The sequence below is a fragment of the Amblyraja radiata genome, chromosome 3, assembly GCF_010909765.2.
Source record: "Amblyraja radiata isolate CabotCenter1 chromosome 3, sAmbRad1.1.pri, whole genome shotgun sequence".
Lineage (NCBI taxonomy): Eukaryota > Metazoa > Chordata > Chondrichthyes > Rajiformes > Rajidae > Amblyraja > Amblyraja radiata.
This window is the reverse complement of record NC_045958.1, coordinates 117,856,849-117,869,391: the sequence shown is the minus strand read 5'-3', so window position 1 is coordinate 117,869,391 and position 12,543 is coordinate 117,856,849. Positions and strand designations below refer to the sequence as shown.

The 12,543-nt window shown below is 43.5% G+C and overlaps 1 protein-coding gene and 1 long non-coding RNA gene across 5 annotated transcripts in view; both read left to right on the top strand.

The window, feature by feature from the left end:
* The window catches only part of ptcd2 (pentatricopeptide repeat domain 2), a 57,601-nt gene that overhangs the window by 27,541 nt on the left and 17,517 nt on the right, over nt 1-12,543 (top strand). For all 4 annotated transcript variants that reach the window (XM_033018697.1, XM_033018696.1, XM_033018698.1 and 1 more), the window contains 2 exons: nt 1,002-1,131; nt 3,441-3,558. In XM_033018697.1, the coding sequence (XP_032874588.1) occupies nt 1,002-1,131; nt 3,441-3,558 (248 nt within the window). The remainder of the gene's footprint in view (nt 1-1,001; nt 1,132-3,440; nt 3,559-12,543) is intronic.
* On the top strand, nt 9,266-11,017 carry LOC116971481. The gene is made up of 3 exons (XR_004411504.1): nt 9,266-9,307; nt 10,362-10,363; nt 11,005-11,017. It is a non-coding gene; the product is annotated as an uncharacterized LOC116971481 (long non-coding RNA).

The following is a 12,543-nucleotide window of genomic DNA, read 5'->3' as shown; positions in this document are numbered from 1 at the left end:
TCCTATTTTCAAAATTAAATGGCTTTAAAATAAATTGCGCTCTCTCTATTTTAACCATCTTTCTAATGATTTTCCATTCATTGCAATCGGCCTCTCTGGCAAGCTGACCAAATACAGTTTGCTTTTGTTTCTGGCTATCGGTTCCTATATGCTTGGAAATGTTCAGTGTGGTTGCACCAGGATCAGGCTGAGCAATGGAGGATAGTGAGATTGGAAGACCTACTATCAGGTGACACATAGTCTTTAGGTTGAGCTATGGAAGGACAGAAGGATTTTGGATGTTACTACTTTCAGAAGAATGGCAAAAATTTATAAGGAATCAGCATCTGTTCACAAGTAGGTCAACAGTTTCCCCGTGTCTCCCCATTAGATGAAGCTGCTCTTATTTTCTTTGGCATTGTAACTGACAGAAGTAATTTCAATGTTTTTTTTAATTTTGTATTATTTGTCCCTGTAGAGATTGAAAAAGAGCAACTTGTCACATCAAATCTATTTGTTTAACTCTAATTTCTGTCTCTGACGGACATTTCATAATATCAGATACAGAAATTGTAAGAAAACGATAAAATCAACATTAAAAAAAAACTCTACTCTCTCCAACTCTCTCTGTTTCTCCCTTCCACCTATTCCCTTCCTTTCCCTTCCCTTCCTCTAGCTTCAACTCTTCAGTCCTTTTGTCTCACACCTTCTGTCTTCTCATCTCTGGCCTTAGTCCTCCAATCTACCTATCAAAAAACCCTCCTCAGCTGAATCAACCTATTATCTGCCAGGCCTCTCTTCCAGCTTTCTTTCATCCCCTCCATCCCCCATATGTAAAATTGTTTACATATTTTACCAATAATTTTCTAAATTTACAGCAGTTATTTTCTCTGAATTTCACAAATTAACATGAAGAGGCAATGGTTCACACAAAATACTGTGATGTGTTTTATTTTATAGATCATGTCGCCGTTTAACTTTTTTTACTTGCTTTCACATAATAAATTTGTTCAATTTTACAGATCAATATTTCAAAACTATTGAGGAAAAATTAAAAAAGAATGAGTTAATCCTCAAGGATGATTTAAAAATGTTGTTACATTTGTGCCAGATGCCAGCAGATGTAGAAGTAGCAAAGGATGTAATTTACAGGTATGCTTTTAAAACATTAATTTATCCCATAATTGTGAATTATTGCATAAAGAAAATATTTTTATTCATTCTATTTATATTTCCTCATCAGGACTCAAGATAATGTGTGCTAACAGTTGTTTTCTTCTATTCACCTCTCCTAAAACTCAGTCACCTTCAAACAACAAAAATCTCCAATGTAAATTGAGCTTAAAGTAACATCCGGAAGTGAACGGCTGCGGCTCGTCTGCAGTCCGTTTGTCTTTACTTTTTTGTGTTGTTTTTTTTCCGTTTTGTCTAGTTAAGTTTTTGGTTTTTAGGTTGTGTTTATGTGGGGGGGGGGGGGGTTGAAACGGGGCTTGCTGTCTCTCCCTTCGGGGGAATGCGACTTTTTGTCGTATCCCCCTTCTCTGCCTCCGTCTGTGCTGAGGCCTAATGGCGGAGCTGGCGACCTCGAGACTCCAGAGGCAGCCAGTCAGGACTCACCCTGGGCTCGCTCCCATGAGGGCGGCCCAGCTCGGGGCTGGAACGGCGCTCCCGTGAGGGGCTGTGACGCTCCCGTGAGGGCGGCCTGACGAGGGGCTGAGACTCTCCCGTGAGGGGCTGTGGCGCTCCCGTCGGAGCGGCCCATCCCGAGGGTGGAATGGCGCTCCCGTCGGAGCGGCCCAGCTCGAGGGAGGAACGGCACTCCCGTCGGGGCGGCCCAGCTCGAGGGTGGAATGGCGCTCCCGTCGGAGCAGCCCAGCTCGAGGGTGGAATGGCGCTCCCGTCGGAGCGGCCCAGCTCGAGGGAGGAACGGCACTCCCGTCGGGGCGGCCCAGCTCGAGGGTGGAATGGCGCTCCCGTCAGAGAGGCCCAGCTCGAGGGTGGAATGGCGCTCCCGTCGGAGCGGCCCAGCTCGAGGGTGGAATGGCGCTCCCGTCAGAGAGGCCCAGCTCGAGGGTGGAATGGCGCTCCCGTCGGAGCGGCCCAGCTCGAGGGTGGAATGGCGCTCCCGTCGGAGTGGCCCAGCTCGAGGGTGGAATGGCGCTCCCGTCGGAGCGGCCCAGCTCGAGGGTGGAATGGCGCTCCCATCGGAGCGGCCCAGCTGGAGGGAGGAACGGCACTCACATGAGGGCGATCCGGCTCGGGGCTGGAACGGCGTTCTGGCGGCGGCGACCTGAGTCCGGGGTTCAGCCGCGGGCCAGCGGCTGCGTCCGCTGGACTGGAGGGCGGCAGCTTCAACCAGCCCGGGCCGCGGTGTTTGAGCCGGCCCGTTTGCGGTGAGCCACGGGACTGTTGTGCCATCGCCCGGTGGGGAATTGCCTCAGTGCAGAGGGAGAAGAGGAGGGAAGAGACTGCAGCCCTAAGATTTTTGCCTTCACCACAGTGAGGAGGTGCTTGGAGGATACACTGTGGTGGATGTTAATTTGTGTTTAGTGTTGTTTATTATTGTATGATTGTATGTATGACTGCAGGCACGAAATTTCGTTCAGACCATAAGGTCTGAATGACAATAAAGGAATTCAATTCAATTCAATTCAATTTTGCAGTGACTGGAACGTGAAATTATTCTAATAAATGCTGGAAATATTTAGTTGAAAATTCAATCAGATTCCAGTCACGATGAAAGGAGTGGGTTTGAAATTGAAATAGAGACTAACAAAAAAAGACAGATTTGCAGTGCAACGAAGGAGGCCATTCTGACCTTCAAGATTATGCTGGGGAGTTTGGAAGATCTGTTCAGCAGGTCCCACTAATCTGTTTGATTTCATGGACTTGTAATTCTATTTTGTGTTCCACGTTGAAAATGACTGTTATATCTGATACAGCACATATTTCAGGAAGTACACTGAGGATCGTAAAAAACTCACTTCATCACGATAGATTTTCCTCCTGTTGCCATGGTTCTGTTGTCAATTGCAATAAAAAGTCCTGTTTACTGCCCCTTCCACACAGTTTCTCCTTGCTTTCTCCTCAGGATTTTGAATGCATTCCTCAAAGCTTCTCTCTACCTTTTTTGGTGTGAGAGGAACAGCTTGTATTTTTCTTGTGTGTATCCATATGATTGACATCTATCTTCTTCCCACCATTATAGTAATTCTCTTGTACATCTTCCAAATTTTGAAGAGCTCAAATTATATTAGTTAAAATGGGGAAAATATTAGGTTAGTTAAAATACTGATATTTGGATTAGTGTGAGGATAAGGTGATGGCATGAATGCAAAGATAATCAGCGAAATCATTAATAAGGAGAGAAAGTAGAACAATAGTCTCTGGGAGGTTTAATAACTAATATGGACGCTATCTTAATTTTATATAATTTGGTGCCATTGCTGGTTTGCTCACAGGTACCATGCTGAAAACAAAAACATGGCCTTTGGGGAATTTAGGTTTGGACCTTTGTTTGTAAGGCTATGTTATGAATTGGGCCTCGAAGAAACAGCTGAAGAGATGGTGAAAGACCAGGTAAATCTTTTTTGACTAAGATATATATTTTTATAAGATTTTATAAGATATATAAGATAATATATTTTTATTAGGTAGGTTTATCAGGAGAAATAACAGATAATCATAGACAATAGGTGCAGGAGTATGCCATTCGACCCTTCAAGCCGAATATAATATAAATGGAATTAAATGTACAGCTTTCATACAGATGATAATGTTGTTCCACTTCAGAGTGATTATCACTGGCTAATTCTTCCAAATGACAATGATATAACAAAATATAGTTTTCTGCAAATTAAAATATGCATTTCACTTAGAATTTAAATTATGAGCCATTTTGTTTTCTTTTTACCTTTGTAGATGAAGTCTGACATCTGTGAGATTTTATGTAAAATATTTGTTTGTTTTTTGATTGCCGTTAGATTTGTTTGGTTGTCAAAGCTTAAACCCGATATACTTGATATGTGTGAGGATGAAACTGTGCAGGCGCTGGATAGAATTGGTAACTAAACCAACCGAAAGGAAAGTCTTCTGGTTGTCATTCATGGCATCCTTTCAAACATAACTAGAATTGGTAGAGGAGATAGTGTGACTGGACTAGTATTATTTCAAATTTGCAGCCTGCTACCAACACTAAGGATAGATTTGGAACCACTTACTTTTTTTTATGCACTCCATAAATTATATCTTGGTGTTTCGATTAGGCATTTTGCTAAAATCGTTACAAATGTTGGCTGTGTGACATTAATATTATCATCGGCAATGACAAGTTCTGTACTTCTGCAACTGCTTTCGTTTACACAACCAAACTTATTCCCATTTCCCTTGCCCTTGTTTAATTAAAAAATAAAAAGTTAAATAATAGACAATCCAGTACAGGTGCACAACCTTTCATCCGAAATTCCAAATAACGAAAAGCTCCGAATAGCGGACATTTTTTCGGTCCTTGAAGAAAGGTCCTTGAAGACGTTCACCGAGGGCGGCCCGCAGAGGTGACAGCGGAACCTCCGGTCGGTCATCGAAGAAAGGGGAACTAAATCCCCATTCATAAAAGAGAAGGTGAGGGTATATTGCGCGGGAGGGTTAATAATTGACAATCTGCTGCTGCCTGCCCGCTGAGTTAAAAAGTTCCCACGGTAGACTCACAATACACAGTGTATCGTGAGTCTTGCGTAGGAACTTTTTAACTCAGCGGGCAGGCAGCAGCAGATTGTCGCTCCCTTCAGTTTCACCCCACCTACACCCCTCTGCTTCCCGGCCATGTGTGTGACCCCTTCCCTCTCCAGCTCCCCGCCCATTGCACCGGCGCGGGGGCTTTGCACTGTCTTCACGTCGGCGATGCCAGCAGGTCAGTGCCAGTCACCGGAGACGTCAGGACCAACGGGACACCGACCCCCAGGCCCACTGCAAGCACGGAGATCCCAGAGACCCACAGCCAGCAGCAGCCCAGCCCCGTTCCAACTCCAGAGGAAAACTGCAAACTGGCCGGAGATGTCAGGACCACCAGAAGCCGCTCCCCGATGGGCCGCTACGGCGACAAGTGGCAGTTCACCCACAGCCCGAGCTGCGCCCCCTCATCGGAACACCGACCCCCAGGCCCACTGCAAGCACGGAAATCCCAGATCAGCAACTCCAGCCCAGCCCCGCTCCAACTCCAGAGGAACACGCTCCCTGTAGGGGCAGAAGCTGATGGTGTGCAAGGTACGTCTTGTTCTTGGGGTGGCGCAGCTCGGGCTGTGGGCGAACTGCCACTTGTCGCCGTAGCGGCCCATCGGGGAGCGGATTCCTCTGGAGTTGGAGGGGGAGGGGGGTATTGTGCTGTTTGATCGCCCACTGCTATCCCAGGGACAGGGAGACAGCGGCTTTTGAGAATGGTGGGCAATCACTTCCAAAGTTCTGCCCACACAGTCAGTACACCTCTCCTACACTTGTCTCCCGCACTAAGATCATCTCGCAGAGAATGATCCCAGCGTAACCCTCCCTATTCTCTCCTATTCTGCAAGAAAAAACTACATTGAAGACTCAAACTCGCGATCGAGTAACTGCCGGGATCGAGGCGCAAACTCGCGACCTTGCGGATATGAGCCGAGCACTCTACCACTGAGCCAACCGTTAAAATCTACGCTAAAAATCTTCCATTCCGAAAGCCGAAAAATTCCGAATTACGAAAAGTGTCTGGTCCCAAGGCTTTCGGATAAAAGGTTGTGCACCTGTAGTTATTTGAAGAACAGAAAACTGGGAGACAAGCTTTTATACCCATTAGCAGCGATGGCACGTGGGTGTGCAGTGAATGGACGGATGTGGATCACATGCAGGCAGGGGAAATCAGTTTAATTTGGCATCATATTTGGCATGGAAATTGTGGGCCTAAGGGTCTGTTCCTATGTTCCAACTTGAATTTATATGTTACCTGTAATGAAAGGAAGCTGTTCTGATATGGCAGTACGATGGTTAAGATTAGCAGTTCCAGAAGCGCAGAACTTATCATCACTGATGGCAATACAAATGTAAACTTGCCAGCTGCTTCAGGCCGTGCAGGGTGAGTAGTACTGGGGAGACCATGTAAAGATGTCTGGTTGTCTGAATGTTGATCTTTTAATTTATTTTAGAGTTACAGCGCGGAAGCAGGCCCTTCGGCCTAACTAGCCCATGACGACCATTCTACATGCCGACCAACATGCCCATAGTACAACGGGATCTGGGGGTCCTTGTTCATCGGTCACTGAAAGTAAGCATGCAGGTACTGCAGGCAGTGAAGAAAGCGAATGGCATGTTGGCCTTCATAACAAGAGGAGTTGAGTATAGGAGCAAAGAGGTCCTTCTGCAGTTGTACAGGGCCCTAATGAGACCACACCTGGAGTATTGTGTCCAGTTTTAATCTCCAAATTTAAGGAAGGACATTCTTGCTATTGAGGGAGTGCAGCGTAGGTTCACATGTTTAATTCCCAGGATGGCGGGACTGTCGTATGTTGATAGAATAGAGTGACTGGACTTGTATACTCTGGAATTTAGAAGGATGAGAGGGTTTGGACACGCTAGAGGCAGGAAACATGTTCCAGATGTTGGGGGAGTCCAGAACCAGGGGCCACAGTTTAAGAATAAGGGGTAAGGCATTTAGAATGGAGATGAGGAAATACTTTTTCACACAGAGAGTTGTGAGCCTGTGGAATTCTCTGCCTCAGAGGGCGGTGGAGGCCGGTTCTCTGGATGCTTTCAAGAGAGAATTAGATAGAGCTCTTAAAGATAGTGGAGTCAAGGGATATGGGGAGAAGGCAGGAACGGGGTACTGATTGTGGATGATCAGCCATGATTACATACAATGGCAGTGCTGGATCGAAGGGCTAAATGGCCTGCTCCTGCACCTATTGTCTATTGTCTATTCTACACTAGTCTCACCTGCCCACGCTTGGCCCATAACCCTCAACCTATGCTATCCATGTAACTGTCCAAATACCTCTTAAATGTTATGATTGTACTTGCCTTAACAACCCCTCAGGTTTATATTAAATATTTCCCCCCCTCACCTTAAATCTATGTCCTCTGATTCTCGATTCCAATACTCTGGGCAAAAGACTGCATTTAACCACTATATTCCTCTCATGATCTTGTACACCTCTATAATATCACTACTCATACTCCTGTGCTCCAAAGAATAATGTCCTAGCCTGCTCAACCTCCCCCTACAGCTCATGCCCTCGGATCCTGGCAACATCCTCGTAAATCTTCATTGTACCCTTTCAGCTTGACAACTTCTTTCCTATGACATGGTGACCAAAACTGAACACAATACTCTAAATGTGGCCTCGCCACATCTGTTGGAATCGCATGATATATGGAGGTTTTTTGTACTATTTGTGGAACCAGCTCAGATGTCAGCTCGATCATTGCAAAGTGATGGATTACTGTCTGGAATGTGGAACATTAAGTTGCAGAACATTTCTTTGGTACTCTACATTATATAAATATATCAAGCAAACGGTAGCTATCAAGGGTTCCAGCATATGGAGCAGCATAAGTTGGTCTGATGCTAATGAAACTCAGTTGATTGCAATGTGGAACATGTTATGATTTCTAGTTGTCGCATCTTAATTCAAGTTTCAGCTTGTATCCATCCACAGCCTCTGGTCAATGGTAGCTGTCATGACATCTGGGGAAATGTGAGGGAAAACTTGTTTATAGAAAGGAGATGAGGAGGAATTTCTTTACGCCGAGGGTGGTGGATTAGTGGAATTCATTGCAACAGACAGCTGTGGAGGCCAAGTCAATGAATATTTTTTGAAGGCAGAGATTGACAGATTCTTGATTAGTAAGTGTGTCGGGTTCAGGGGAGAAGGCAGGAGAATGGGGTGAGAGGGAGAGGTAGATCAGCCATGATTGAATGGCGGAGTAGAAAGGGCCGAAGGGTCTAATTTTGCCGATGAACCCAGACCTAAAGAATCAGCACATGGATGGCCTATAGGTAGCTCCTCCACAAAAAGGAAACTGCTGGGTTAGTCTCTAGAACTGGACAAAAATCAATAAAAATTGAACTTTTTTGATCCATCCAACAACATATACTTAAAATGCAGTCAACCAACAAGTACCTCAATCCTTCGCAGCCATGTTCTCCACTCAATGTAATGGAACAACACTCTCTGTCTCTTTTCTAACTTTTAGGCAGTACACTGGCACAGCTAGTAGAGGCACTGCCTCACAGTGCCCAGAGATCAATACTGACCTTGGGTACTGTCAGTGTGGAGTTTGCATGTTCTCCTTGAAACCATGTGGGTTTCCTCTAAGTGTTCTGGTTTTGCTCACATATCAAAGACATGAGTATTGTTAGGTTAATTGACCATAGAGTCATACAGTGTGGTAACAGGCGCTTCGGCCTAACTTGCCCACATCAGTGTGAATTGCACTTACTGGTAGAGTCTGGGGGAATCGGTTGAGAACGTGAACAGAATAAAAATAATAATCAGATTAATGTAGGTAAGTGGTTGATGGTTCACACAGGCTTGGTGAGCTCGTTTCATGCTGTATCTCCTCTCTGAACACGAGAGGAGTCCAGCTTTGTATTTAAGTCTGCTGCCCAGCAACGGATCGCTGGCAGCAAGTCCAGCCATTTCCTTTTTCTGCATCAAAGTTTTTGTCAATTCTATGGTTATGTCAGCCGATAGTTCTGACAACTTCTCCCTGCAGTATCTGTGGCTCACTGCTTATTGTAACTCCATTACAGACTTCTCTCCAGGTGGAAAGCTAATTTCTAATGGAAGCTTAACCAACATTTTGCAATTTACATTCCAAATTCACCTGCAGGCAATCTTCATACCAATTTCATCTGTATGTATGTGTACACACACGCACCTACCTTGATTTGACTTGCCTGAACATACTTTTTCAAGCATAGGAGATGTTATAATCTCATTTATAACAACCAAAACCTAATGTAATATTTGTGGGGGAAAGAGGGGCAGGTAACATCTCTGGAGAACATGGTTAGGTGATGTTTTGGGTTTGGACCTTTCTTCAGAATGATTGTGTGGGGGGAGGGTGGGTGGTGAAGTGAGCTGAAAGAGAAGAGGGTCAGAACAAAGTCTGGCATGGATACAGATGTGAGGCAGTTTTGATAGGCAGATATTTGGACACAGGCCAGAGATGAAAAGGCAGAAGGTGTGAGATAAGAGATAAGTTACAAATTGTGACGCTAGAAGAAGGAATAGAGGTGGAAGGGGAGGGGGTTGGGGGTTTGAGTGGAGTCCCTGCATTATACGCTAAAGAACAGATGGTGGTTTAGCAGATGTTACATTAATTCAAGCAGTCCTGATAATTTCATTTTACATAAGTGGTTCAGTGACGTATGCAGGAGGTTGAGATTGAATTCCAGTCACTTTTTCACTTGGAACAGAATTTTTCTTTCAATTCCTAATGTATGTGTAATGAGCATGCTCAGTAAAACCAAGACAGCTTTATTTTCATGAAGGGTTCATTGAAAATAATGGAACCGCATGAACAAAGGAGTTTCATTGAGATAGAAGACAGCCGGTTTACCGCAACGGGCTCCATAAATCTTCACAGTCAAGTGCTGGTGCCATACATGACTGAGTGGGGTAGAGAGGCACTAAGTGGTTCTACACTCCTTAGGGAGATGAAAAGATCCACTTCTTATCACATTATTGACAGCAAGACATCTGTCCACCAGGCTGGTCAGGGGGGAAAAAAATATTGATTTTAGCTCAGCTGTATGGTATTCTTAAATAATGTAATAACTTTAATTTAAAATACAAATCAAAAGATAGTATAATATTATAAACTTGTGACTTGGTAATTAAATTCAATGCAACAAAAGGAAAATCTAGGTCAAGTAGACCAGGGAAGTTTGTTGTTAAAACAGATGAGTTAGATCGAGCTCTAGGGGCTAGTGGAGTCAAGGGATATGGGGAGAAGGCAGGCACAGGTTATTGATAGGGGATGATCAACCATGATCACAATGAATGGCGGTGCTGGCTCGAAGGGCCGAATGGCCTCCTCCTGTACCTATTTTCTATGTTTATATGAGGTAATGAATGATATTCAGAATGCTGCCTTTAACATGCAAAATTAATGCATTATTTGGCAATCGTACTCTTTTTTTATAAATGAGAACTGGATGGATCTTGAAGTTGGATACAATGATAAGGATGAAGAAGCTGGAGGTCATTATGATGGCATCAACCTGCCAGACTGAACTGTGGCTTGATGACTATATCGTGTTCTATTTCATTGAAAAATACATCCCATATTTTGTCAATTGGGGAGCCTGATGGGTTCTGACCTGAAACGTCACCTATTCGATTTCTCCAGAGATGTTGCCTGACCCACTGAGTCACTCCAGCATTTTGAGCCAATTCCATTGATGGCTTTGTTAGTAAAATAGAAAAGTGGAGTATTTTTTAGCTCAAATGGTGAGCGATTGAACACGAGCTGTTTTCAAAGGACCATGTGTACATTAAAACACAAATGATATATGATTGTATATGGCAAGCAGTTAGGAAAGCAAACAATATGTTGGCCTCTATTGCAAAAGGTCTTGATAAAAAAGTGAAGAGCTTTTTTTTCTAAAAATCACATACCCAAGGATGGATATACTTGTGATAGAGTAAAATGAAAGGACACAAAGTGCTGGAATAACTCAGCGGGTGAGGTAGCATCTCTGGAGAACGTGGATAGCTGAGTTTTCAGTTTGGGACACTTCTTCAGACTAAAGATTGATTTCTGGAGTGGAAGTTTGCCCTGTTAGGAGGTGTTAACTAAGGGTTGTATATGTTTGAATTTAGGATGAGAAGTGATCTTATTGAAACATGTAAAAATATCCTGGAACATGACAGAGTTGATGAAGGGATGATGCTTTCCCTGGCTAGCTAGTACAAAGAACAGAGACGATGCTTTCCCTGGCTAGCTAGTACAAAGAACAGAGACACAAGAATGTGCAGGTGCTGGAATCTTCAGCAATACACAAAGTGCTGGAGGAACTCAGCAGGTCAGGCAGCATCTGGGGAGGAAAAAGACATTTGGCATTCTGGGTCAGGACTCTCGGTCTCAATATAAAGGCTAGGCTGTTCAGGACAAAGATGAAAATAAATGTTTATTAACAACAGGCTTTCCTGGGATTCTTGACCAAGAGTTTTCCCTTTGCTGCATTGAATTTCATTACCAAGTCACAAGGATATTCATTTATGACCAGTTTATAATGTTGAGCTATTTTTTGAATTGTATTTTAAATTAAAGCTATTATATTATATTTAAGAATACAATAAATACAGCTCAGCTATATTTCTATTCAGAATATATAATTCCAAAAATCCACTTCCCAAGACTGTTGCAAAAACCCAGACGATGTGTATATCCAAGACAAAAATCAATAGATTTTTGGATATCAGAAAATCCATGAATATGGGTGAGTTCAGGAAATTGGCGCCAAGGCAAATGATTAGCAACAATTTCATTAAATAGTGGAAAAGGCATGAGATGCTGAATGGTCTGCTAATTTGATTTAACAGGTTATTGAGACTACTTGAGTTGATCATCAACATTCGATTTGAATATGATTTTAAATGCATGGAATTAAATGTGTTCAAAAATTCCAGATTGATCTGTAATCTTCCCTGAAATCTGAAGTCTCTTTGAAAGAATACACACACACAGTGCCCTTGTTGCACCTGATATGCTGATTACTGTTATATTTTTCATTAAATTGACTATCGGAACATTATGAACATTCACCCAGAATTGGCAGGAGGTGAGATCTCACTAATCGCTCAGTTTCTGTTATCCTGACCAAATTATGCAATGGAATTTGTACTCCATCCCTTGTCAGCAGTTGAGTTCTTACTGTTCAGTCTCGGAGCACTGTGCAGTGAGAGCCTGGTGAGTCAGCTTGTGCTGCTCTCCACATGAACAAAACAACAGTGATTCTGTGATTTGGTGCCTAAGGAAAGGACTGAGAAAACGGAAGATAGAAGGTAGCAGTTTTAGAGTAAGACCTTGCTTTTTAAAAAGGAATAGATAAAGCACTGTGATTGATGGGAACAAGGTCATTTTGAGGTTTCATTAAAGTTGTCATGTTAAAAATCAGAGAGAAGTATCTGTGTATGGGAGCACCACAGAACGTAGGACAACTGTAGCACAGCCCATTTGGCTCACAATGTCCATGCTGAAGAGAATGCGAAGTTAAACTAATCTCCTTTGCGTGCACATGATCCATATCCCTCCATTCCCTTCATATACCACCCCTGGCAAGATCTGTCTCGAGCACCATCCCTGGCAACACATTCCAGCAACCAGCACTCTGTGTGGAAAAATAACCTTGCATATCTCCTGTAGTCCTTGCCATCTAATCTTAAAGCCTGGATTAGAGGGTGTTAGCTATAAAGAAAGGTTAGACAGCGTTGGATTGCTTTCTCTTGAACATGAGGGAAGACCTGATAGAAGTATATAAAGTTATGAGATGCATAGATAGAGTAGACAATCGGAACCTTATCCCCAGAC